Source organism: Numida meleagris, chromosome 18 (assembly GCF_002078875.1).
Source record: "Numida meleagris isolate 19003 breed g44 Domestic line chromosome 18, NumMel1.0, whole genome shotgun sequence".
Lineage (NCBI taxonomy): Eukaryota > Metazoa > Chordata > Aves > Galliformes > Numididae > Numida > Numida meleagris.
Genome location: NC_034426.1, coordinates 7,476,552 through 7,499,187, shown reverse-complemented (window position 1 = coordinate 7,499,187; position 22,636 = coordinate 7,476,552). Strand labels below are relative to the sequence as shown.

The 22,636-nt window shown below is 45.0% G+C and overlaps 1 protein-coding gene across 3 annotated transcripts in view; it reads right to left on the bottom strand.

The window, feature by feature from the left end:
* The window catches only part of VMP1 (vacuole membrane protein 1), a 57,747-nt gene that overhangs the window by 26,557 nt on the left and 8,554 nt on the right, over positions 1-22,636 (bottom strand). For 2 of the 3 annotated variants that reach the window (XM_021416171.1, XM_021416172.1), the window contains 4 exons: positions 21,212-21,302; positions 19,690-19,800; positions 8,547-8,714; positions 3,996-4,127 (listed from right to left, as the gene is read on the bottom strand). In XM_021416171.1, the coding sequence (XP_021271846.1) occupies positions 3,996-4,127; positions 8,547-8,714; positions 19,690-19,800; positions 21,212-21,302 (502 nt within the window). Of the gene's footprint in view, positions 1-3,995; positions 4,128-8,546; positions 8,715-19,689; positions 19,801-19,915; positions 20,069-21,211; positions 21,303-22,636 lie in introns of those variants that run through there. The other variant, XM_021416173.1, reaches the window with a different exon arrangement.

Below are 22,636 nucleotides of genomic sequence, written 5' to 3'. Positions count from 1 at the left end.
CAGTGAAGTCACAGTGTCGTGTCAGAACACAGAGCTGGGCTCTCCGAGTAACCACGGCTGGGTGTGGTAAGCGCACTTTGCTCCGCTCCTGCACGGAGAGACCTGCATTAGGACGTGGAAAAGCAATCCAGCTCAAGGCACAGGACCTCTCAGAAGAGCTGGAGAGATGGGTTTCGCATGTGTCCGACTGCCACTATCGCAAAGTTCATCGCTTTAACTCCTTGCAGACGAGAAGCCGCCTCCCCGAGCAGGAAGTTGTTCGGTGGAACTCCTGACGCAATGCAAACCGAAGCAGTTGCAGCTTAGTTTAATACAAACCCTCTTGAGTCCACGTTGACAAATTCTTTAACAAGCCCTGTGGTTACAGGGAAGCTGGTTTCAGTCTGAGTCACTCCTGTTCAAACAGTTTACTGGAAATGGAGGGGAGGGGGAATTTTCAGAGAAGTCATGTGATGGCCAGACAAACCACAACCAGTAAAGGTTCAGTGGAGGCAAAAACAGGTCCCAGCAGCAACGGGCAGCCAGTGTGCACATGGCACTCGGTCACTTACAAGGGCTCCTGCTGCATCCCGGCATTTCTGCAGATTTAACCCTTTGTCAAGTTTGTGTCCTTACAGAGGCAGGATGCAGCCTGGGAAGACAGCAAGCAGCAGGGACTGATAGTAACGCAGGCAACTCGAAAATATTTTCACATGGAAATCTGGCTGCAGCAACACTGCAGAGAAGCAAAGCCTAACGTGTAAATCATTAGTTCTTAAAAATATGCTACTTAATGAATCCAAACGCTTAGAGTCATTAAGGATAAGATAGATAACAAAGATATGGGTACTCCTTTCTTAGCAAAGAGCGCTGTGGCACAGCGAGGCCCACACATGGCATCTAGCACCAGGAACCTCGGGGGAACCTGGCACCGAGCTCCATGTGCACCAGAAACCTCTATCAGCTTTCAGTGCTTCAGCACAACAAGAAAACACAAGAGCACTTCGCAATCAGCAACCGTTAGTCAGGCGAAAAGGAAAAGCCCTGCACACGGGTGTGTGGCCACGAGGCTGCACAGAGCTCTGCTCGCACTGTATGATTAGCAATGTGCTGCCCCAGCACTAAGCAGCAGATTCACTTCCCCTAATTGAGAGGTTGGTTTGAACGCTGCACTGGAGATACCCCACTGCCACAAGGGAGCTCTGCTAAAAATCGCCATTGCTCTGGAGTTCGACTGGAGGAGAGCTCAGAGCAACTGAACGTCATTTGAAACACGTGTAATTCTAAAAGACTGCCTAAGTACTAACAAATCAGAGCAAGTCGCTCTGCTCCTATAGCATGCTGGGCTCTGCATTGTGTGCAGCTCTGAGAAACAAGAGCCCTGCTTGTAAACCACACTCCTTCTCCAGGGCAAAGCCGCTCGAGTTGAACAAGAGCAGCCACGAGGCAGGAGAAGCTCTGGAGCTCAGTGTATGCAAGCAGGACAGGCTCAGCAGCACGCACAGACGCTCAGAAAGGAGAAGTGAGCATGCTTTAAAACGAGGGGCTTTTCTGAAGTACAGTAATGGGGAAAGTACGAGGCAGACTCACATTATCGGCAGGATAATGGGTTTCCTCAAAGCCTAGCTCAAGGACAAAGGTCACTTGGATTGGCAATTGACCCAGTATCACCCAACAGACTCTTTAGAGTAAAGCAAATAATATTTCACTCCGTGCAATTTTGAATGGAGGGCTAAAATTTTACACTGTTAATTCCTTTTAAGTTCCTTTTTTTTTTTTTTTTTCCTTTGCTTGTTGTTTTTTAAGCTGCCAAACTAGCAGGAACATTCCCCCCTCAAAGAGCAGTCAGGCTGGATGTTCAATTCATGGGCTATTCTCACCATAGAAGATCCTCATCTGGTTCTCAAAATTACCATTGTTTCTTGAGAAACAGCAGCAGCAAGCTCTCTAAGCAAAACACACGCACGCAAAACGTCAAGCCGCTTGGCCGTGCCTGGTAGGCATTCTCTACTCAGCAGAAGTGCAGGGGGAGGCTATTCTTCCAAATCCAACACACCCGATTTCACGCCCTTCAGAAAGGCAGGCTGAAGCGAGACCTCAATGCTGAAAGAAGGCTTCTGTCACTTGACGTCAAGCGGCGGTGGCAGCCTCCATGGCTTGAGACACTTGTCACGTCCCCTGCTTTCATACGCATAGGAGCTAACTCGGAGAGTGGCAGAAGCTGATGTAGGTAATAAAGAGTGTTATTGAGCAGCTCAAAAATAGACTTTATAACTGGTCACGGAGTTGCAATTACAGAACAAATAGTGATAAGCTACGCTTACGATTGGGATTTACTCAAGGTCATAGGAAAAGGCAGGCCTGCCTCCCACAGACATCTAGCAAAAACACCATCGATGCCAAAAGCCAAAAGGAAGTCATATTATTAAGTGGAAAAAACTGAACTGCCAGTTTTATGAGTGCAATGCAATTTAATCAGATTGTCAAAGCCTCATGTTAAGAGAATTTTATAGAAACCAAACCACAAGTGTAGTTTAAAAAGACTTCTTTTCTTTTTTTTTTTTTCTGGCTATCCATCCACAACACACGTTTCAATCCCGACTCAATTGTCAAGGAAATAAAATCAAAAGTACTGGTAAATAACACCCCCGTGTTCCTCGGCGAACGACACAACGCCACGCGTTCACACGGGGCAGCCCATACAGCCAGCCACGCTCTGGCCTGTGCTGACAAAACACTCTCTAGCAAAAACGTTCTGCCCAAGAATCTCACTGCGCGTTCTGGAAACCAGCTCTGGCTGCTCCCAGAGCTTTATGCACGTACAATTTGCTGGGAGAGCTTCAGTAAACACACATAGCGTTTCAGCTCTCAAGTCATGCATTTGACTGCTGTGGTTTTTTTTTTTTTTTTTAAATGGGATGTGCTTTTTATACAGCTAGGGATTACCTCGCAAAGCAATGACTGACAGCAGGACAAAGAGCAAAGCAGATTTTTCTTTTTTTCCCGCTGCTACATCTTCAAAGAAATAGAAGAATTTACTACTGAAATAGCAGGAAAACCCTATGGAACTTTTTAGCAGGGGGAGGCTCTCATAAAACACAGGGTTCACTGTTAGCATTACTAGATTGCACTCAGTATTTCCAAAAGCTTCATCCACTGTCGAGGAGGGGGGAAGAGAAGTATTTATTTATATCAAGAAAGTGAACAGTAAAAAGACAGCAGCGCGCTGTAACAGCATCTGCTGTTCCTACAAAGGCAGTCTGATGACCTTTTCTACCTACTGGTTTTGGTAGACAAAACCACAGGATGAGAAGGAAAAATACAGAAGAGAAATTCAGCGAGCAGAAGTTTGGGGAAAAAAATGTTCAATTTCTTTTAAGACGCTATGGATGGCTTCTGAAGAAGATGCAAACTCCTGTCCTGAATGCAAAACTGTAACATCTGACTGATGTACAGCATCAGCTGCAAACTGTGTTATCACACAAACGGTATTTCATCTGTGTAGAGAACAAATCACAAGAGCAACGACATAAAGGGATTCAGGGCAGTTTCACTGCATTTTCACATCAGGAAAAATATGTTTCCTCTGGCTGACGAGACTGCCAGTGGCCAAGGTCATGGGAGGAAGGATAAGCTGACTGACAATCACCTGGCCCAGGGAGGTTTTAAAGGCAGCTTTTCCATAACCACAGTTGTTACAGCCCCTCCTCTGTCACCAACCTGTTAGCAAGCTTTCTCCCTACCTTCACTGTGCTGTCTTTGGAACTGTAAATAAATGCAGTATTTGTAGCAAACGCTTTGGCTGCACTGCTGTACGTGCTTCAACAAGCTCGATTCTCAATCTCCAGCACCCAGAGGTATCTCTACCCCATGGAGAATCTCCCTCCACCCCTGGGAAGTCCCTTGTGTACTTGCACCAACTGATCTTTGGCCTATTCCCATTTCATTGCAGTGGTTATTTACTCCATCTAGTTGTTCTGTGTTTTATTAATTCTGTTGTTTTCCACTGTTCTTACTTGTGCAGTCTCTGCATGTTCCAGCATCTCCTCAAATTCCTGGTACTCTTCATCATCAGGTTCAGCACCAGAGAGTCGGGCCGCCCTCGCCATAAAATACGGAGGCAGCTCTCCAATGGCTGTGCCAGCACCCTGGGAAAAGAATAATCCAGATTTATCTGTTTGTTCTCAAATGAGAAACGTGATATGCACAGACATTTCAAAAGGTTAGAAGCCAGAGATGTGTGCCATGTTATAACTGCAGAGCTGTGGGAAGCTTCGAGGAGCTTGCTTTCATCCACCACCAGGACAACTTTTTCCTGACATCAAATATAAAACCATTGCTTTGAGACCCTGTTCTTCCTCATTCCCATCCCCATCCTGCAGGCCGGCCCAGCCCGAGCCATCTCACCCCCTGCACGGAGCCAGACACACTTGCCAGCATGTGACAGCGCCTGCAAAACGATCTGGGAACTCCTCCCCTGTGCTGTCATGCAGTTTACTTACGGTTCACAAAGTCATGAGACCTCGTGCAAGTGTTTATTAGAAAACAGGGTCAAGTTTTACTACAGCTACGAGCAAGGAAAATAAGGTTAAGCAAAGCTCGATTTGGAGACTTCTCTCTCCTTAAGATGGAATACAGAAAGCCAGGAGAACCAGAGATGAAAGCACGGTTCCCTTCTCACCACAGGAAAATTATATTTGTTTTCTCAGGACATCAAATGACTCATTTCAGTCTTGTGGGCAAATACAACTTTAGCTTAACCAAAGAAAAAGAATAGAAAAGAGAGACGACGGAGACTGAACATATGGATAAACAGAGGCTAATGAAACAGGAACTTGGATCAAACTCAGGATAGTTTAAATATAGGACAGGTAACACACAATAGTTGGGCAGCACACTGGAAAAGTGCTAAAACTGAGCTGCACACAGATGGCTTTTCTTTCTTTGGGTCAGGAGTGAGCAACAAATGCTTTTCTATCCTTTTGAAGCTGTGTAAAAGCCTTTCAATTTCCTTTGTTCCCGCTCTATATGCAGCTGCATGCGAGGAGAATTCCAGCTGCCGTGGGTACTCCAAACCAACAGGTTTGTGGCTTCGGATATCGCCGTTCTCTGCAGTTCCCCCAGCCGTTAAGGTCTCACTTGGAGTGCACAAATCGCACAGCATCACACGTTTACCAGGGCAGAAAAACTCCAACGAGCGCAGCAAGCTGAACTTCATTAATCTGCCTGCTGCTGGCACGGGGCGGGGGGAGATCAGCCTGCACACAGTAGCAACAACGGTTCAGAAAAATTCACTTGAGGTTATGTTCTCAGGGTGATGCAAGAACAAAAAGTCACATTGCTCCTCCAGGCTCTGCCAATTCGCCTTGGCTTCGTTCTGGAAGCTGAGGAAGAGGTTTGCATGCGTGTACTGGACGTGAACTTTCATTAAAGTGGATAAGTCACATGCTCATTACAAAACAACTCAGAGTTGCAACAATATCATATGATTTCACATCTACCCAAGATAGGTTCCCTAAGTGCGTTTAAGGAAAAAAAAAATAAAGCAAGCAATTAAGGACACAACCCAGTAACTATTTAACTGCTCTCTGCAACATTAGCTCTCTATTTTCGCCATTTAACACTGAATGCAAGTTCTGCTAACAACAAATTGGAAGAGCAAATAAACGCTGAGCAAAATCCTTTTACACAGGTATATTCAGAAAAGGAAACGGGGAAATGACTCCACTAGAAAGAGTCGTTTAAACTGATTGAATCCCGGTCAGGACACAGGCTGCCTGTTCTGCTAATCCCCAGCAATTTAACTTTTTATTCTTTCCCCTCCTTCCTTGTAAAAAAAAAAATAAAAAATAAAAAAAATAAAAGGCTGCAACACATTAAAAAACGTGGGGCACTATTGGATTCCTCATCCCCGTGGGATAGCAGGCTGTGAAAACTGGCATACACCTAGCAGATCGTTTCTGGGAGCCTTTCTGCAGGCCAGGACTGGTGGAGCCAATTTTTATAGTGATTTTTAAAACCATCATTTCCATTTCACCTAATAATTCCTTAGATACAGTGGTATTTAATTCCAGCAGCATTCATTATCAACAGAAATGAGTATCACTGACGTGCAGGGGACCAGTAATGATTTTAATCTCTGGAAAAAGCTGTGCTTGGTTGAAGTTGGCTGGAACAGATGCTGATGTTTTTGTGATCTGAACCCAATGCCTCGTGCAGAGCAGTCCCCACACTCAGGCCTTGCAGGATGCTCAGCCTGGGCAGCTTTACAGGCAGAGCTCTGCAGAGTGCTCCTGTGGGACCGTCCTGCTTTCAACATTTTACATGAAAACTTATATTCCTACCACCCTCCTGTCTCCTCCCAAACAATCGGGGAGATCAGCCAGCTCTCGCTCTGCAGCCTTTCGACAGCGTTTCACTTTACAAGTCTGAAGGAAAGAGGCTGGCAGTGCTCTTGCACCTCATCCCCATGGGGCTCCACGTGCTGCGCAAGGAGCGCATCTGCACGCATCCAGTCGTTGCTTTGCTTTTGCATTTATGCAGTGTTTCTCATGACACGCAGATTTTACATCCAGTTAGAAGCTCCCGGTTCCATTAAAAAAAAAAAAATGGATTTTGAGTTCAATCACCAAAATTCAGATGAGAAATTACACGGACTGTTCCCCGTCTCACTTCCAAAGCTGAAAACTAACTCAAATAGAGAATTTTTAGTAAGGTTCTGAGTTGTAAAAACTCATCTTGCTTTGTTTTCTGGGGGCCACTGATACTTTCCAGTTCAGTGGAATTTGGTTTAGATATGACAGAACCCCGGGTAAGTTTCTTCAACAGCTTCCACAAAACTGGAATTAGGACAAAAGAAACGCACTGGAAGAAGCAGCAGCAGTTCCCAACGCGATCTGGCTTACAGGAAATTAGCAAGCGATGTTTATGTACTCATGAAACATTCCAAGAAAGCATAACATTACACTAGACACCACCGAGAGACGGGGGATGCTCCCGAGGGAAAAGTGAGTGGAGACAGAGTTCAGTGCAAAGGTGGCAGTCAGGGAACTGCAAGGTGAGAAGGAAAGTGTGTGTGGGGGGGTGGCTTGCTCCAATGCCCTTCTCCTTCCCCAGCCTGGACCAAGAAATGCCACTCTCATGAAAGACAGGAGGTGCCATTTGTCCTCCCTCCTCAGAAGGGAGGGCATCCTTTCAATGCATGCAGCGCTATTAATTCATTTGTGAGCTTCATTCTCATTGTTCAATTATTTGAGATGCTGAAGATTAAGCAACGCGTGTTTACCCTTAGCTGCGTTTGTATTTTGCAACCCTAGAAACGTGATTGTAAATGCCATTTTTGTCCTCGTTAAACAAACTCAAACAGGACAGCAGCAGCAAAATAAAAAAGGGAGGAAAAAAAAGCTTATATTTATGGTCTTGTAAGTACTTGTATCTCCACCCACTCATCAAGCATTCAGGGAAATCTGTCCTCTCATTACAAAGACTGAAAATTAAGATATACTTTGCTTCTCCAGAGGGCTCCAAGTCCACTTTTTTCCACTGTTAAAATCACAATGGACTTTGTACATTATTCTACATGAACACTGCGAACTGTACGTTACTTTGCCTGACATGACTTGAGTCCGTGATGCGCACAGCATAAACCCCATCTTTGTAGCTAGTGCAGCTGCTGATCATTTTAAAAGCTGTAGTGACCAAAGTCACCTCAAAATACTTTTTCGTACCACGAGGAGGTATCTGGGAACACAAAATGGGGCAGACACCAGGTGCTATCTAACTTCAGGATTTCCCTTCTGCACATTTGAATGTGACAGCCATGAATTTCACGATTAAACTGTCAGTCAGAACAGGAATCCAGCAGTAAAAATAAAGGGAATCTGGCATACAGTTCTCAGCAGATGCGTCTGTGAAAACTGCAATTCGAAGCCACCTATCCAGAATGAAACAGACGCCTTGACTGATCAAAGTCATCCAAAAAGCAAACTGTCTAAAAACTGCAGGAGGAATAAAAGAAACAGAAAGGAAGTTCCAACGACAGCATTTCCTGATTCATTTAGAAGCCAACCTGCTTTTCCTGTTTCAAGTGAAGTTTGCTCTGATGGAAACAGGCAGTGAAATGGAAATAATGTACAAGAGCATGTAACACAGCACTGCATTTAATCTGATTTACTGATGGGACCCAGAAGAAACATCTCAGCTATGCTATCAGGGCCCAGATCCTTTATATGAGTATCTGCAACTTCCCTCGAGTTATAAATCCAAGTTTTTTGAACTTTATTGCTTCACTGCATGCAGTGTAACGCTGCAGTTCGTATCAGTCAGTCTTTTAAGAACCTATTACTTTAAAAAAAAATGAGATTAATACTATAGGGGATCAATACTACGTGGCCAGGGCAGAGAAGGTTGATCAGGAAAGCAGCTCTTTGTACCACAGACATAAATGCCACTGCTAGCAGCATTAAGCCATCGTCACTTGGCTCAGGTAAGCAATTCTTGAGCGCTGCAGAACAGAGAAATGAGGTGTGCAGATTGAAGTGGCTCCGGTTTTACGAAGCAAGCCTTACCCACATGCAGGCCTCCAGCCTGACTTTTGAGATGATCGCCCACAGAGAGATGGATCCGTCGCTCACCTCCTCATCTGGGCAGACGATTTGATCCGGGTAAGGAGGCTCGGGAAAATTAACGGAGTTACATTCATAGGCAGCAAGAGTAACTGATGCTATGTGTGGACCCTGGAAAAACACAAGAAATTTCAAATGTACTTCATGTGAGTTGTAATAAAAATTAAAATCCAAAGCCCACATCTATCCCATTTGTCCCTGATGCAAAGAGCGTAGGCCAAAACTTACCGTTTCTCACTTTGGCCATTAATGATGTTAAATAGCATAAGACCATCTGAAGTGACATGCTAGCTATTAATACTCTTATAAAAAAATTCTTCCTTGTCATCAAATAAAAACACTATTGAGTCTTTTAGTTTCTGCCATGGCATTGTACAGTACGATGGTGCTGCCAAGGAAAAGTAAGAATCCCTACTTCTTAAAACAGGAAAATTTTCAGAGCTTTTAAATGGCCTCATTCAGATATTTATGGCCAGCAGCTTCACTGGAGCAGGTGTTTTCCCTACTGTTGTTTTTAGAGGATGAAAACATTTAAATTCCATATTAATTTTTTTTTGTGAATGACCGGACCTTATCACATCTTCCATTGGAGCTTTGCAACTTTTAGATCTTTCTCCAAAAATCCATTCCTTTAACTCGTGCCTGTTTTTCTGTGTGTACCAGAAAGTGACCTCACTGCTGTTTGCTAAAAAAGAGTCTGAAATATAAATCAAAACTGTGGTGTTATTTAAATGCCATATAGATGGATTACTCCCGCTCTTCATCTTACATTAAACGATTTTTGGGGCAAACCACCAAAAACAAGCATCAAAGTTGATTCAAGAATTAAACTGCTTCAACCTAAAAGAACTGCTGTTGTTTTAATACGAAAGAAATCACGAGGCAGTCCAATGACTACATTTAGTACTCCGACCCCAGCATTAGGTGTTGTAGAAGAGAAATCCTTTAAATGAGTTTTATTAGACCAATAAGGGAGCCTGATATCTCCCAAAGCCAGATTTATTACAAAATAATGAAAGAAAGAGAAAGTATGATAGAGCCAACACTGCCATTTCCCCTTATAAGGCTCCCAAAGCTCACTTTGAAATGCAGGAGCCTGAGATATATCCCGAGGATCCTACAGGCTTCATTTGCACATGAAAGGGTGAGATTCTACAGCTCTGTGCCCCACACAAAAGGTGAGGCCTCAGTGCCTTTCCTAGACTTATCCGGGAGAAGATTTTAGTTGGGTTCACTCATGTCAACATTTCAGGCCTCACTGAAGAGAACAGAGCACCTACACAGCTACACCCACACTGCAACTTATCTCATGGCAAGGAGAGACAGATTTTGAAGTTCCCTGAAGTAAATAAGAAAGAAGAGATCCAGAGCCTGATAGACAAGGTGTGATTTTGATATGGAGGGAAGAATGAACAAGTGACTTGTAACATGTACTGGAGACACTGTGAGACTAGTACTTAACTAGTACTAACTACTACTTACTAGTACTTAACATGTACTAGAGACACTGTGAGAAGCCACACTGGCAGTGGACTCTTTTTTGCTAATGGCTGCAAGACCCCCCCTGTCCCAGCAGTTTCAGACTTAAACAAATAATGCATTTCTGTTTTACTCATGGAGGACAGGGGCAAAGACAGATTGAAACTCTCCTCGAATCACTAATTACATTCATGGCAAACCTGGTAACTCTTCTCCACCGTGTTCTGGAGCTTACAGAATTTAGCTGCATCCCCTCCCCAGTCTGACAGCTGACCTGGGACACAGCAAGGCCTCTCGAGCCATCCTCCTCAACTCATGGTTTTCGCCTGCAGAAGTTTGCAGTAGAAGTCTCTTGAACGTGAAATTTGCATGGCGGAAATCCCCATGCACTTGAGTTTAAATGACCATTTCCTATGTTCCCTTGAGAGTAAGGCTCAGCTTGCTGCCGAGGCAGGGTGATACGGTGTGTGATTCAAGAAGTACGATTTTCGGTTCCACAAAATTTGGCAGGTCAACCACACTCCGGTACAGCTACAGCCAGCTGTGACGGCAGCCTGTTACTTTCGGTTTTATAGTAGTAAAATATAATCTCTGCTGTAACGAAGCTTCCCCACCCTCTTTGCAAGCTTTCACTGACAGCATCGCCAGCATTTCTTCTCAAACTGCACGCTGTAGCGTGAAGAAGGCTCCGCGCTCCCAAGAGAATGCAAAGACAAAATGCCTTCTGCAGGAGCTCCTTGCCACGAGCTGCTTCTCCCAATGGGGTTGCCACCCTTGGAACGGCCCAACAGTCCCAAAGCATCACCCCATGTTAAGAACTCAACCAACAGATGTCTGCAAAAGGAAACATTTTACCAGTGGCAGCCAGTGGAAAAAAAAAAAAAAAGGGCATTTGCAAAGCTGCTGTAAATGGCCAATGAGCCACATGAAGACTACGCCAACTGAACATAATTCTTCCACTGCAATGTAAACAATTCTATAATGGAAAGAAGTTGGAGTTATGGAACCCACAGAAGCCACATTTTAACTGGAATAAGAAATAAAGCATAAACAGTTCATTAAGAGCGACGAAGTGCGGGGTGTTAGAATTCAGAGAGAGGCAAAGGAGAGCAGAACAACCCCACGTCCTCGCAGCGCAGCCCAGCTGTCCTGCTAGCCCAAGGGCCAGCAGCTCACCGCTTGGCAGCCGCTCGCAGCACCCCCCACATCTGCTTTTGTTTGAGTGCTGCTCCGGGAGCTCACACAGAGCACGACACTTCCACAGAGCCTGGTTACCAAGCACCTCACAAAACAATGGCTGGCTGAACGGGGCCGTGGCTGCAGGGAGGGTGTGCGTGTTTCAGAAGAGGCACCGCTTTGCTTTGTGGGCAGCAGTGGGGTTGATTTAACTCTGCTTTAACAGGATGGGGAACCAACTTCAGGTGCCACTTTTGGGAAATCCCAGGCAATGTACACTGTGTGCTCCTTCGAGCCAGCAGGACTCATTTTCACACCATTTTCTAACCCTGTCCAAGCAATACCTTCCCACCTTCTCCCCATCCGCCCATACTCCGAGGTTTTACCTCTTTCAATGCTTTAGGAAAACCTCTAAGACATCTCCTTTGTGACTCCAACTCTACCTTTAAAAATAGCTCCATAAAACTACTTTGAACCCTCATACCAGACAACAAACACTAAAACCAGCCGACTCAGTAGACGCGCCGCTTGCCAAACCAGGAACAGTCGCAGAAATTCAAGGCATGTAAGATCCTGAACACAACTGTCTTCCTCACCCTCTTCCAATGATTTTTTTTTTTCTAATTGCAGGAGGCACTCACAAGGGCCAACACAGGAGAAATTGAGAAACGTTCTGCTGACTCGGGCTAGAAGCATTCGCTTGCCACTACTGACGACCAGCAGGAGCCTGTGGTCAGGCTGGAATGCGATTTGTTAGAAATATCTGTGCCATTTAAAATCAAACAGGACAAGAGCTGGTCACTAAGAGCAACTCAACATAAATCTATGTTTTAGTAACAGTAATCTTGGGGGGGGGGTTGGAAATCCCTATTTGCACAACTCTTATAGAAGGCAACCTCGAACTCCTGAACTCGCAGGCCTGCAGAGAATTCGTAAGTTTAGTGACTGAAGTCACTTGAGTTAGAATAGACACTGCTAATCCTTAGAAACAAGTTATTTCAAATGTGTTATGAAATGTCCAGAAAGCACAGCCATTTTTTTTTTTAAATCTATAAATCACGCTTGGAAATTCACCTCTGCAAGGCAAAATCCAGATCTTTAAAAGCACACTGATGTTCATTTTATTTGCAACAGAAAAGTCTTCACCATGAAGAAAAATGACTGCATATCCAATCAAGAGTGAATCACATTTTCATGTTATTAATCACCCTGTGCATCCAGACTGTGAACAAAGCCATAGCTGCAAACAACTGCATATTGAAGGCGCTCCTCTCCCGTGCCCCCGCACAGAACAGCCATCCTGCTCAAGTGCTGCAAGCACGAGAACAACGGCATCTAATTTAAACCTTTTGTTTTTGGAGAAGACATAATTTTAGACTCATTCTAATTCAGAAGTATTTCACAAAGAAAAGCGATACGTCTGCCAGCAAGAAAAATATTACCCTGAACTCGCTGCTGAACTTAATGCACTAAAAATCTGTTTTCCTCCATGGATACAGAGCTTCTCATACCGGCCTCGAGACTCAGCCTTTCCACACGGGGGGAAACATGTCATTCTATATTTGATTAAGATAAATTAGAAAAGCAAAAGCTTGCTTCTCATGGGAAACATCCTGCAAGCATTGCCCCAAGCTGCGACTCATCTCATACTTATCCATGAAGTCACTACACCTCTCCAGAAAGTAACACCATCTTACAGCATCTTTTTATCTCCAGGAGCAGCTGACAGCTGCCCACAAAGAAAACGGCTCTGTGATTACAAGAGGAAAGCTGGGTCTGGAGGTGGTCAGTAAATATGCTGTCCGTCTGTGTGACGAGATTAAAATGTCTTGTGATTTAATGTGCTGTCAGGTATGCAGTACAGGATGTAAAAAGGGGTCTCAGAATGAAGAAGGATCCCATACCTACAGCATCCTCCGGTGACACAAGCATCCATCGGGCGGCCAGGGCTAGCTCTAGCACACCAACACGGCATCTCAAGCAATGTATTAATTTTACAATCACATGTCTGTTAGCAAGTTTCCATTCCCCCTTCAGTCAAGCTTTGCCCCACGGCGCAGAGCTGATGGAAATTCCAAACGATGAGCCACAAGCTCTGAATATGACTGAACAAGAACCACCAAGGGAGCAGGCACGTGGTCCCACGGAATGCAGACTGGGGCCATGTTGCTACTTTGAGGAGTAACAAGAAAAGCAGACGTTTTGTAAAGCCATGCCCATGCTGCTTTCTATAGGAGCAGTCACACAGACCCATGTCAGGAAAAGGCACAACTGGAAGAATCCAAGTTCATACTCTGGTGCTGACAGAAGACAAAAATAATCTGTCAGCATTTTTTCCTCGCCCTTTCTTAGTCAGCCACTTATTATTACTACGGAATAAATCACAGCATCTACTCAAATTGACACTAGCAGTGATGATTGCCTTTAATGCCTCCAATTAGAGATTGCCTTGCACGGTTATCATTATTTCCAGTCTGCTCAAGGAAGCAAAGATGAGAAAAGTACAAAGTTCAGGCTGCTCATTTGGAAAAAAAAAAACAACCAACAGAGCAGAGGCTGCGCGAGACCAAGTGAGGAGAAAGCGTGACGTGACCTCCCAGCAGCCATCAGCCAGGGTCAGCCACAAGGAAATCAAGAGCAGATAATGAAAACCAAGTGTCAGCATCTGAAAGGTAAAGTCCACCAACCTCTGAAAGGAAGAGAACGGCGCACTGACCGCCTTACCGACCCTGCAGCTCAGGGCAAGCTCAAGCCCCTACAACTGCCCAAGAGGCTCAATATGGATTAAACATTAATATGACATCAAAATGTTGCAGACTTCTGAAAAGTCAAAGTAAGGGAGCTAACCTCGCACAGCCGGAGGCGCTTCCCATTTACTACCACGGTTCTAGCTTGAGATAAACTGTCCAGTTCCCGACACGCAGCGCTTCCAGCAGCACTGGAGGCCACGTATGGTACTGGCAGTCACCCCGCTTCGGGCGCTGACTCGGGCGGCCCAGCAGCTCGCAGTGGGGCAGGAGGGAGGTCACTGCTTCCAGCCATTCCCCAGCCCTCTGCCAGGCTTTGCCACCCTCACAGCAGGAAGAGCAGCTTCCCCCGGCGTTAAGGCACCAGGATGGAGTGGGGGTGGGGGTCACGGCCTCTCATTTTGGGCTGCAATAGTTGTTACCTCCACAGCATAATCCAGAAGAACATGAACAGAGGTGCTGGCTGTATCAAGTGATATTTCAACATATAAAACAACAGTGGGCATGCTCACATCACTCAGACTCTAAATGAACATTTTTCCCTTCTAAATACCATGTTTAAGCTCTGAAGTTTTAAATGCAAGGAAGGCACCCAGGTTACTCAGCTCATCTGGCAGCAGGCACTCCCTTCAACCCATCGGGCTCTCCCGGTTCATCAGCACATCACGAATACAGATGCTGCAGTTTCAAGCAGAACAGAGCCCGTGTGAACTGCAGGCAGCAGTTCCCAACACGAGACGGTAAGCAAAAAAGTGATTTTGTAAATTGTGTTGATTCGAGTATTCCAGGATGTTCCATTGTGCAGAGTGCAGGACAGCTGGAGGAAGTAGGTTTAAAGGCATGGAGGAAACAAATGAAAGAGTTTGCTGCATACCAGCCTTACACAAACAGGCTCCATTTCAACTTGCTTTACAATTGATTTCTGTCTTCTGCACCACCGTGTATTTTTCTTTAAGTGCCTTCGCTCAATAGCAGTAACCTGATCACAGATATTAGACTAAACCAGGTTTTATTCCCTTTGTTTTAGGCTTGCCAATTAATGAGAATTGAAGAGCTGCAAGGACTGGATATGAACACTTAACAATAACTCAGTGCTGGGGGGGGAGCGTGGCTGTGTCCCCCACCTGGCTGGGCAGCTCAGCTTCTCCTTCTGGCTTTTTTCCTATACACACAGAACATATCACTTCTGAGTTATTCACGATCATTTTGAATGATCCCCCCTGAAAAAAAAAGAGCAATTTTCTTTTGAAGTGGACAATCACTAAGAAAATACCGCTGTATTAAAGTCACAAATCAATGGGGGAAAGAATGAGAATATATTCTGTGCATTTCCAAATTGTAACGTGTACTTCACAGTACTGGAGTAAGCCCTGTTGTGTAAGCTTTTCTTTGGAGAACCACTTCTGTGATTTTATCACAGTTCTCCTCACGAGCTTGGCTCCTGGGCCTGGATCACCAAAAGAAATGTGATTCCAAAAAGAGTTCGGAAGTCCTGGCAGGAAAAAGGGGTGTGGGGGTATTCATTTTATAATGATTCACGCCAACAACGCTTTGGGTTTTTTGGGGGAAAAGTTAACAAGCTCATGATTGCACGGCGTGTCTGGATTTTCAGTGCTCCCATGCTAAGCCCAGCTCATTTCGGACAGGGCCAGAACGTGACTCCCTCTGGCTGTGAGCCGCCGCGCTCTCCGGAGGCCAAAATGCGACCTCTCTCCACGGCCAAGCTCTGGAACCAATTCAGAACAAAAGCAAGATGTTGAACCCTCCAGCCCAGATAAAGCCCAGCGGGCTCCCCAAAGTCAGCCCTGTCAATGAAGGCACTGTCTTTGCAATGTGCTTCTCTTTAAAGGCAGTTTTCGGTCTTTTTTCAAGGCCTGAAATTACTGCCACGCTCCTTCTCTCTGCTGCAGAACGCCCGAGGAAGAATTAGGTGACAAACCCACGCAGCACGGATCTGAAAAAATCCCAAACTCTTTTCTGACCTCCGTGCACAAAGCATTCCTATTGTACCTCACATTTCCTGTTTGTGCTGCTCTGCAGCCCGGCCACCGAGCAGAGCTCTCCGGCAGTTGCTCCACTTGGCTCTATCAGCAAGCGAGCAGAGATGGGGATTTAAAAAAAACAAAAACACAAACAACTGCAGACAGCCAGAACTCGCGCTGCACTTCTGACCTGCGAGGAATTCGCTCCCATTCATCCCCCACCACTACAGACTGTAGCAGAGCACATATACAGAAGGGACATTTATCAGCTGGCTCTCGCACGAGGCTTTCTGGTGGGCATGAATTTTAAGCTGATTCCCTCTCCCTCAATCACATCTTTTGCAATCCATTGCCAGAGCTGAATCGAAACCAAGTCAGGCAGCAGCACGAAGATGGCAGTGGGCAGCTCCAGCCCAGCACCCCACCTAGCACCGCCTGCTCCTTCACTCCACAAGCACGAGCAATTCCTGAGAAGTCATCTTCCAGCAATTAGGCAATTCATGCCGTTTGTCTTTTAATATAGCAGCAACGTAAGAGCAAACACATTGAGACTGAACTCTGCCCCAAGAACAACAGCCCCGTATGCTGCTAAAACCGGTCCTTGGAGCCACTAATCCTAACAGCTTTATTTCCTACAGTACCACATCGTGATTACTATTTTTAAAGTCTTGTTTTTAAAGAATCCTGAAACAATTTTAATGGGCTTTGGGGGAAAAAAACCAGCAGACTTGTTCGGAAAGTGTCAGAATAAAGAGGATTCTTGGAAGAGAGGCCGGCTTCCACACCGCTGCGCTGAAGAGCTGCTCTGTGCCAGCCCCGTACTCGGTGCCAGCTGCAGCCAGAGGATCCTTTCCCAAAAAGCCATGTCAAGTTTTACACTTGCTGCTGGCTACGTCCAAGAGGACGGCCCTGAACTGGGAACCAACGCAGCAGATCATCTTTAAATCCTTCATTATACGTAATAAGTCCTCGAATCGCAGGAACAGCAATAAAAAGCCTGCGATCAAACCGACAAAATCCACCTTTCCCTCCCAGACCAAGATGCATTTGGCAAGAGCGTTCTGGTGACCAACAAAATTGGAAGCAGATGTGAGCTGACAGTAAGCAGGGGCAGCGCCGTGCCCCCAGACAGAGGCTGCTTGGGGCTGTAAGCTCCGCTTTCAGCCAACCTGCTTGTTTCCAAACCCTCGCCCCAGGATCTCTCCTGCAACAAAGCGCCTGGCGTAGATGCTCTGTAGAATCCAGACAAATGATAGCTCTCGACACTGGAAAAACAGCACACCGGGCCAGGAAAGCAAAACATCAGAGTCACTCACATGCTGCATCTATTGCACAACTAGTTCTGCGAGCGAAGCGCCCAGCTCACGGCTGCCCTACACGCAGAGGGCTGTGTTTACAGGAGATGCACCTGTGTCACAGCTGAAGCAGCTCAGCACATTGCACCAACAGGTGCCTACATGCCAGCAATTCCTACCCCTCGGCCCTCGGTGGCTGAGACAATGCTGCAAGCACCAACAAGAGCCCAGCAGCTCATGGGTGGGCCCGAGAGCATTGTTCTCCAGGCATGTAATTGCATTCCCAACAATCTCACCCTACATACAGATTTTAAATGAGCAATTAATTACGAGCAATTTTAAAACACTTACAGAGTCTGTTCTCTGCTGCTTGCAAATCCAGGCATTAGAACAGGAGGATTTTTTTTTTTTTTAAACTTTCAATTTCTTTGAATCAATGGAAGAATGAGTTTTACCATAATCAAGAAACGTAATTAAAGTATATGGAACATGGAAAGTGGATAATATGAAAGTTAATACAGCAACTTCGCCACAACTGTTAGACTTCTACTTTTAGAGGAGGCTGCTGCACAATTAGAACAGTAAATTATTTTAAAGCTCCTTTTGAAAGCTGCAGCTCCTAACTGCTTTGTTCGCAGGTGGTTAAATCCAGAAGTCTGAAATTATTTACCCTTAAAAGTGACAGCAACTGCCTTACATCCCTGTTCCCTGTTCACCCTTCAGCTCAAGCTCAGTGGATATCGAGGACTGGGTTATACTATACAGAGAGTGCATTACATATGTGTGTTGCTGATGTAGCTGCATCGACAAGAATATTAGCAGGTCTGGTATTTAAAATGGCAACGCGCAGTTCGGGCAAGCAGCCTGTGTTCCTACACTGCCACTGCCATCTAGTGGCACGCAGCCACACGCATTCCACCACATTACAGACCCTTCTGCATCCAGGCATGCATTCAGTCCCCCAGGAGTGCATTTGTTCTGAACTTACAGCCCTTGCTAATCGCTAATTAAGCCAACAGAGAAATAACATCGCGTATATACATGACTTAAGTGTCAGAGCAGGTCGTGGCCCAACACTGCCACTACGTTCACAAACCCCGCAGGAAAACTCAAGTGATATGCAATGACACTGAATGAACGTAACTTAGAACTAAGGAAACATCTGGATTTTCAAAAACAGAGTAGAAGAAAGGTCAGTCCATTCCAGCTTCTTTCAGAATAAAATAAAATAAAAAGCTCTGGCTTACAAAGACAACCTCACAGGACAGCGATGTCGGAGTGACCCACAGCACAAAATGAGAGCCCTCCCTATTCTGCTTCAGATCAGCGTACAACAAAACAGCATCCAGTTTCAAATGCAGTTTGCAAACGACGGAAAACGTTTGTTAATTGCTACATTTCTGACACCACGTGTGTAAAAACTGAGACCAGGAACGGTGACGATAAGCTCTCCAAACAGCTCCCAGGAGGATGCCCAGACACACGATCCCTTTGGTCAGAAGAAACCTTGCCTAAAAGGCTGCGTGTGCATCGATTTGTTTCTGTTTAGCAGCAGCTTCCTTTCTCCTGCACTTTCAGGCTCCAGCCTTTAGGAGAGAAGCCACACGAACAGGCTGACACCGCTGCCAGCACAGCCAAGGCAGATGCCATTGGATTTAACAGGCATTGCTTCGCTGCGTGGAAAAACACGAGCTCCTTGTTTCCCGCAGTGCTTTCTGTGTTATTGTTAATGATTAAAGCAGTTCTGAAAGTAAACATCTGTAATTGTCCCAAATACACGATGACATTTGTTGCATAAACTGGTTTTAATTATTTTGTGGCCACGAATCCCTCTCTTAAATCCAGGACAGTGGTTTCATAAACAAGGAACTAATCCAATGGCCAAAAGCAAAACACAGCCAAACATTTCCCCAACTTTCCTAGCTGAGCTGAGATAAACAACATCAGACACACTTTCAGAACAACACGGGGTATTTTCTCCTTGTAGACAAACATTTTTCTTGCCATTATTTTCACAGCAAAACAAATACAGACTGAACTTCCAAGCAGCTGCCAATTCCTATGCTCTCTGGTAGAAAAGTGATCATTTTAAGGTACGAAGAGCTTGCTGAAAATATGTTAATGGAAACATTTGAGCTGCACACACTACATGTTTTATTTACTGCAGTAAATTACAGCATAGAGCATTGCTGATTTTGACTCTGTTTCGCAGTGAGGGTTAACAGCATGCACATAGAGCAAGGTTAGTACTCACTAGTGCATTGCAGCATTACAGTAAGTATTCCTTTCCCTTCAGAAGTGCTTTACATTTTGGATTTAAGGAAGGTCCTTTATTCACAAGATCTTAAAACCATGCAACCATTAAAATACACGATTCAGATAAAACATGGGACAGAAATATGCTTACCAAATAGAGCAGAAAGGTGTGAAGACCTGTTCCAAGTCCGACAGAGGACAGGATGCCCAGTCCTACCCAATAGGCACACCAGAAGAACTTCTTCTCCATGTACCGCACATACTGAAAGAAGAATCACAAAAGAGAGAAAAAACAATTAGCTACAAGCTAACGCAGGTGGTTGTCTGCATTACAACAACTGAACCAGAATCCCAGGTTCTCCTTATTTGCAACTTACTACGATTGCAGGAGAGACTTGTACAGAAAACAACACACTTTGTAAAGAAAAGCCGACAGGCCTTCTAATCAGCAAGTTTTCAAGGAGATGGATGAAAAACTGAGGACACTGCAGGCTGCACCAGCCTTGCTGGCCCCACAGGTGCAGGTTTCTCCCAGCAGCCTCCTGCAGAGCTCTGGGGAGGCACTGCTCTGCCAAGCCCTGCGCAGCACTCGGCCAGCAGCAACCCCAGGGCCAAACACCTCAACACCAGCTTGTAAGAGCCATCTAGTGGCAGATGGTGAGAGCGTCCAGCTCTGGTCTTCACGCTGATAACGGCACCAAAGCAAGACTGTTTTTAATGAAGAAGGCGTTTGGGCATCAGGAACAAGAAATGGTCACTGCTTAGGGCTTGGGCTGGGGATTGAGTGAGTGAGGATGCTATGAGCTGAAGCATTATTTCACTGCACTACGAGACCCGTTCCGGGAAGCCAGGACTCCTGCTCCAGATCTGTGTGTCCACCAGTTAGAGCACCACCACAGCAGCGTGAATCTAAACAAGCTCCCCGAGTTTGGGAACCTGCTGATGTTCAGAGTAACAGTGCTAAGATGATCCAGTTACACAAGGAAATGCCCTGCTGGGTTAACAAGGACTGCCTCCAGGGAAAATCTGAAACACCAGGAGAAATGGAGATGGGAAAGGTGCAGACAACGCCTTCTCCTTATGCTTAGGGCAAGTGCTCACACTTCTTCAAGCGATACAAAAGCATTAATTGTCACATAACCCCAGACAACTAAGTTTTTAAAACAGCCATTTTGAGACAACAGGAGCATAAGATACACCAGAGATGGAGATCTGAGCCATGAAGCCATTTTATGTCAAGATCTACACCTGCCCTAGTTGGTCAGGACACCCTTCCATAGCAGAAGAAACACTTCTTGGAAACCCATGAAGTTCTATCACGACTCAGTTTAACATTTTCCCAAGAGCTCACACCACTATTAAAAACTCGTTAACAACAGAAGTGAAGGAGTGCTGCAGCACTGGAGGTGTGCTTACTCAGACAAGAACAGATGAGAAGTGGGACACCTACGTATGCAACAGAATAGATGAAATGATACAGCTGATCTTCCCCCAGCTTTCATTTGCAACTCACCCACACTCGACTCAAGGGGAGTCATGACACGATCAACAAAAAACCTTAAGCAAAGAGGGGGTTCAAAAGGCACGTTACAATCTCATGAAGACCCCCATTCAATTCCCAGTACATCTACTTTAGCACAGGGACAAGCATTAGTCACTTGAGAACGTCATACCTGCTGATGTCTTCCTTCAACATAATACGTAGCTGTAAGCACTGCAAGCATCAGTAAAAAAGACACCAGGATACTTCGCCGATGCCACAATCTTAAAAGACAAATGGCAGTTAGGGTTTTTCATAATTAAGCATTCGTTTAAAAGTAACTTAACTTCGTAGAGTGGGAACGTGTGGATGTAGTCAGTAGGCACAATGGCAGCTGTAAAGTTTGCTATTGTAAAAACACAAACCTCCCCAAAAATATCAGGGGAGCCTTTATTCCTACGGAAAATCTCTACTTTGCTGCTTCGTTTTTAAATAAAGAAAAACAAAGTCGTTGTCCGAAAGCAAACACAACCTAAACATCAAAGGTTCAGCTTCAACAAGAGCTGTTCAAACCCAGGGCCACCAGCAGCATTCGTGATCAGGCAAAGTACAAAGCAGGCACTGGCCCTGGGCGAGGGGATGTGGGTGGGTAAGGGAAGGGCTAATTTCAAACCATGAGCTGGTGGGCACAGCCACAGCCACAATCTGCACACCATTCTGCTTCTCTTCCAAGAGAACACTACCCTTTGAGCTGTCCCAAGAGATATGTACATTTTAACTGACTACAAAGTATCAGCAAGCTACTGCAGGTAAGGGGGAGAAGTGTTTTGCTAAGTAATTGGACAGCCAGCTACTTTTGCATGCATCAAATTTTACAAGGTTTTAATAACCCTCCTTGATACATATTCCTTAATGGTGTGGCCACATATATTCATTATTTTGTCATCTAACGCTATAAAATCACAGGCACAGCAAACTGTAAATGTAAGTTATCTATTTAGATGGAAGAAAAGACAGAAATACGCAGAAATATGGGAAGTGTAATAAAGAAATCCATTCACAAAGGCTTCATATTAAGCAAGCAGAAAAAAAAATACTCTTAACCTTTAATTTTAAAAACAGTCGTGCTGTTTGTATCACTACACTTAGAATTAGATTTTCAAGTGATTGTCATCATTTAAATAGCAATTTACTCAAGTGGAACACAGGAAACCATGAGGATTCAATTTGAGGTCATCTTCACAGCTGATGATACAGCCTGTTATTTTCTGCAAAGACACGGTCATGCTACACAACACAGCTGTGGTTGCGTAGTTCTGTGCTGTGTAGTGGTACATAACATAGATGTGCTGTGCAACAGAGGATGCAAGCACTATCTGTAATAAAATATCTAGAAAGCCAGGAAATAGCTTAAAATAACACCTCAAATGTTCTCTCTGTTGCGTTTAAGGAAATGGTTGGAGATTGTTCAAAACAGCTAAGGCAAGATGTGGGAAAGCAGGGCTCAAAGAAACAGTTTCCAGTGATAGTTGAAGCAATGTAAAAAATAACCGGGCTTTGGGGGCTGGATTATCTTGGGGATTGCAAAAGGGGATTAAGACTACACTACATGAATTAT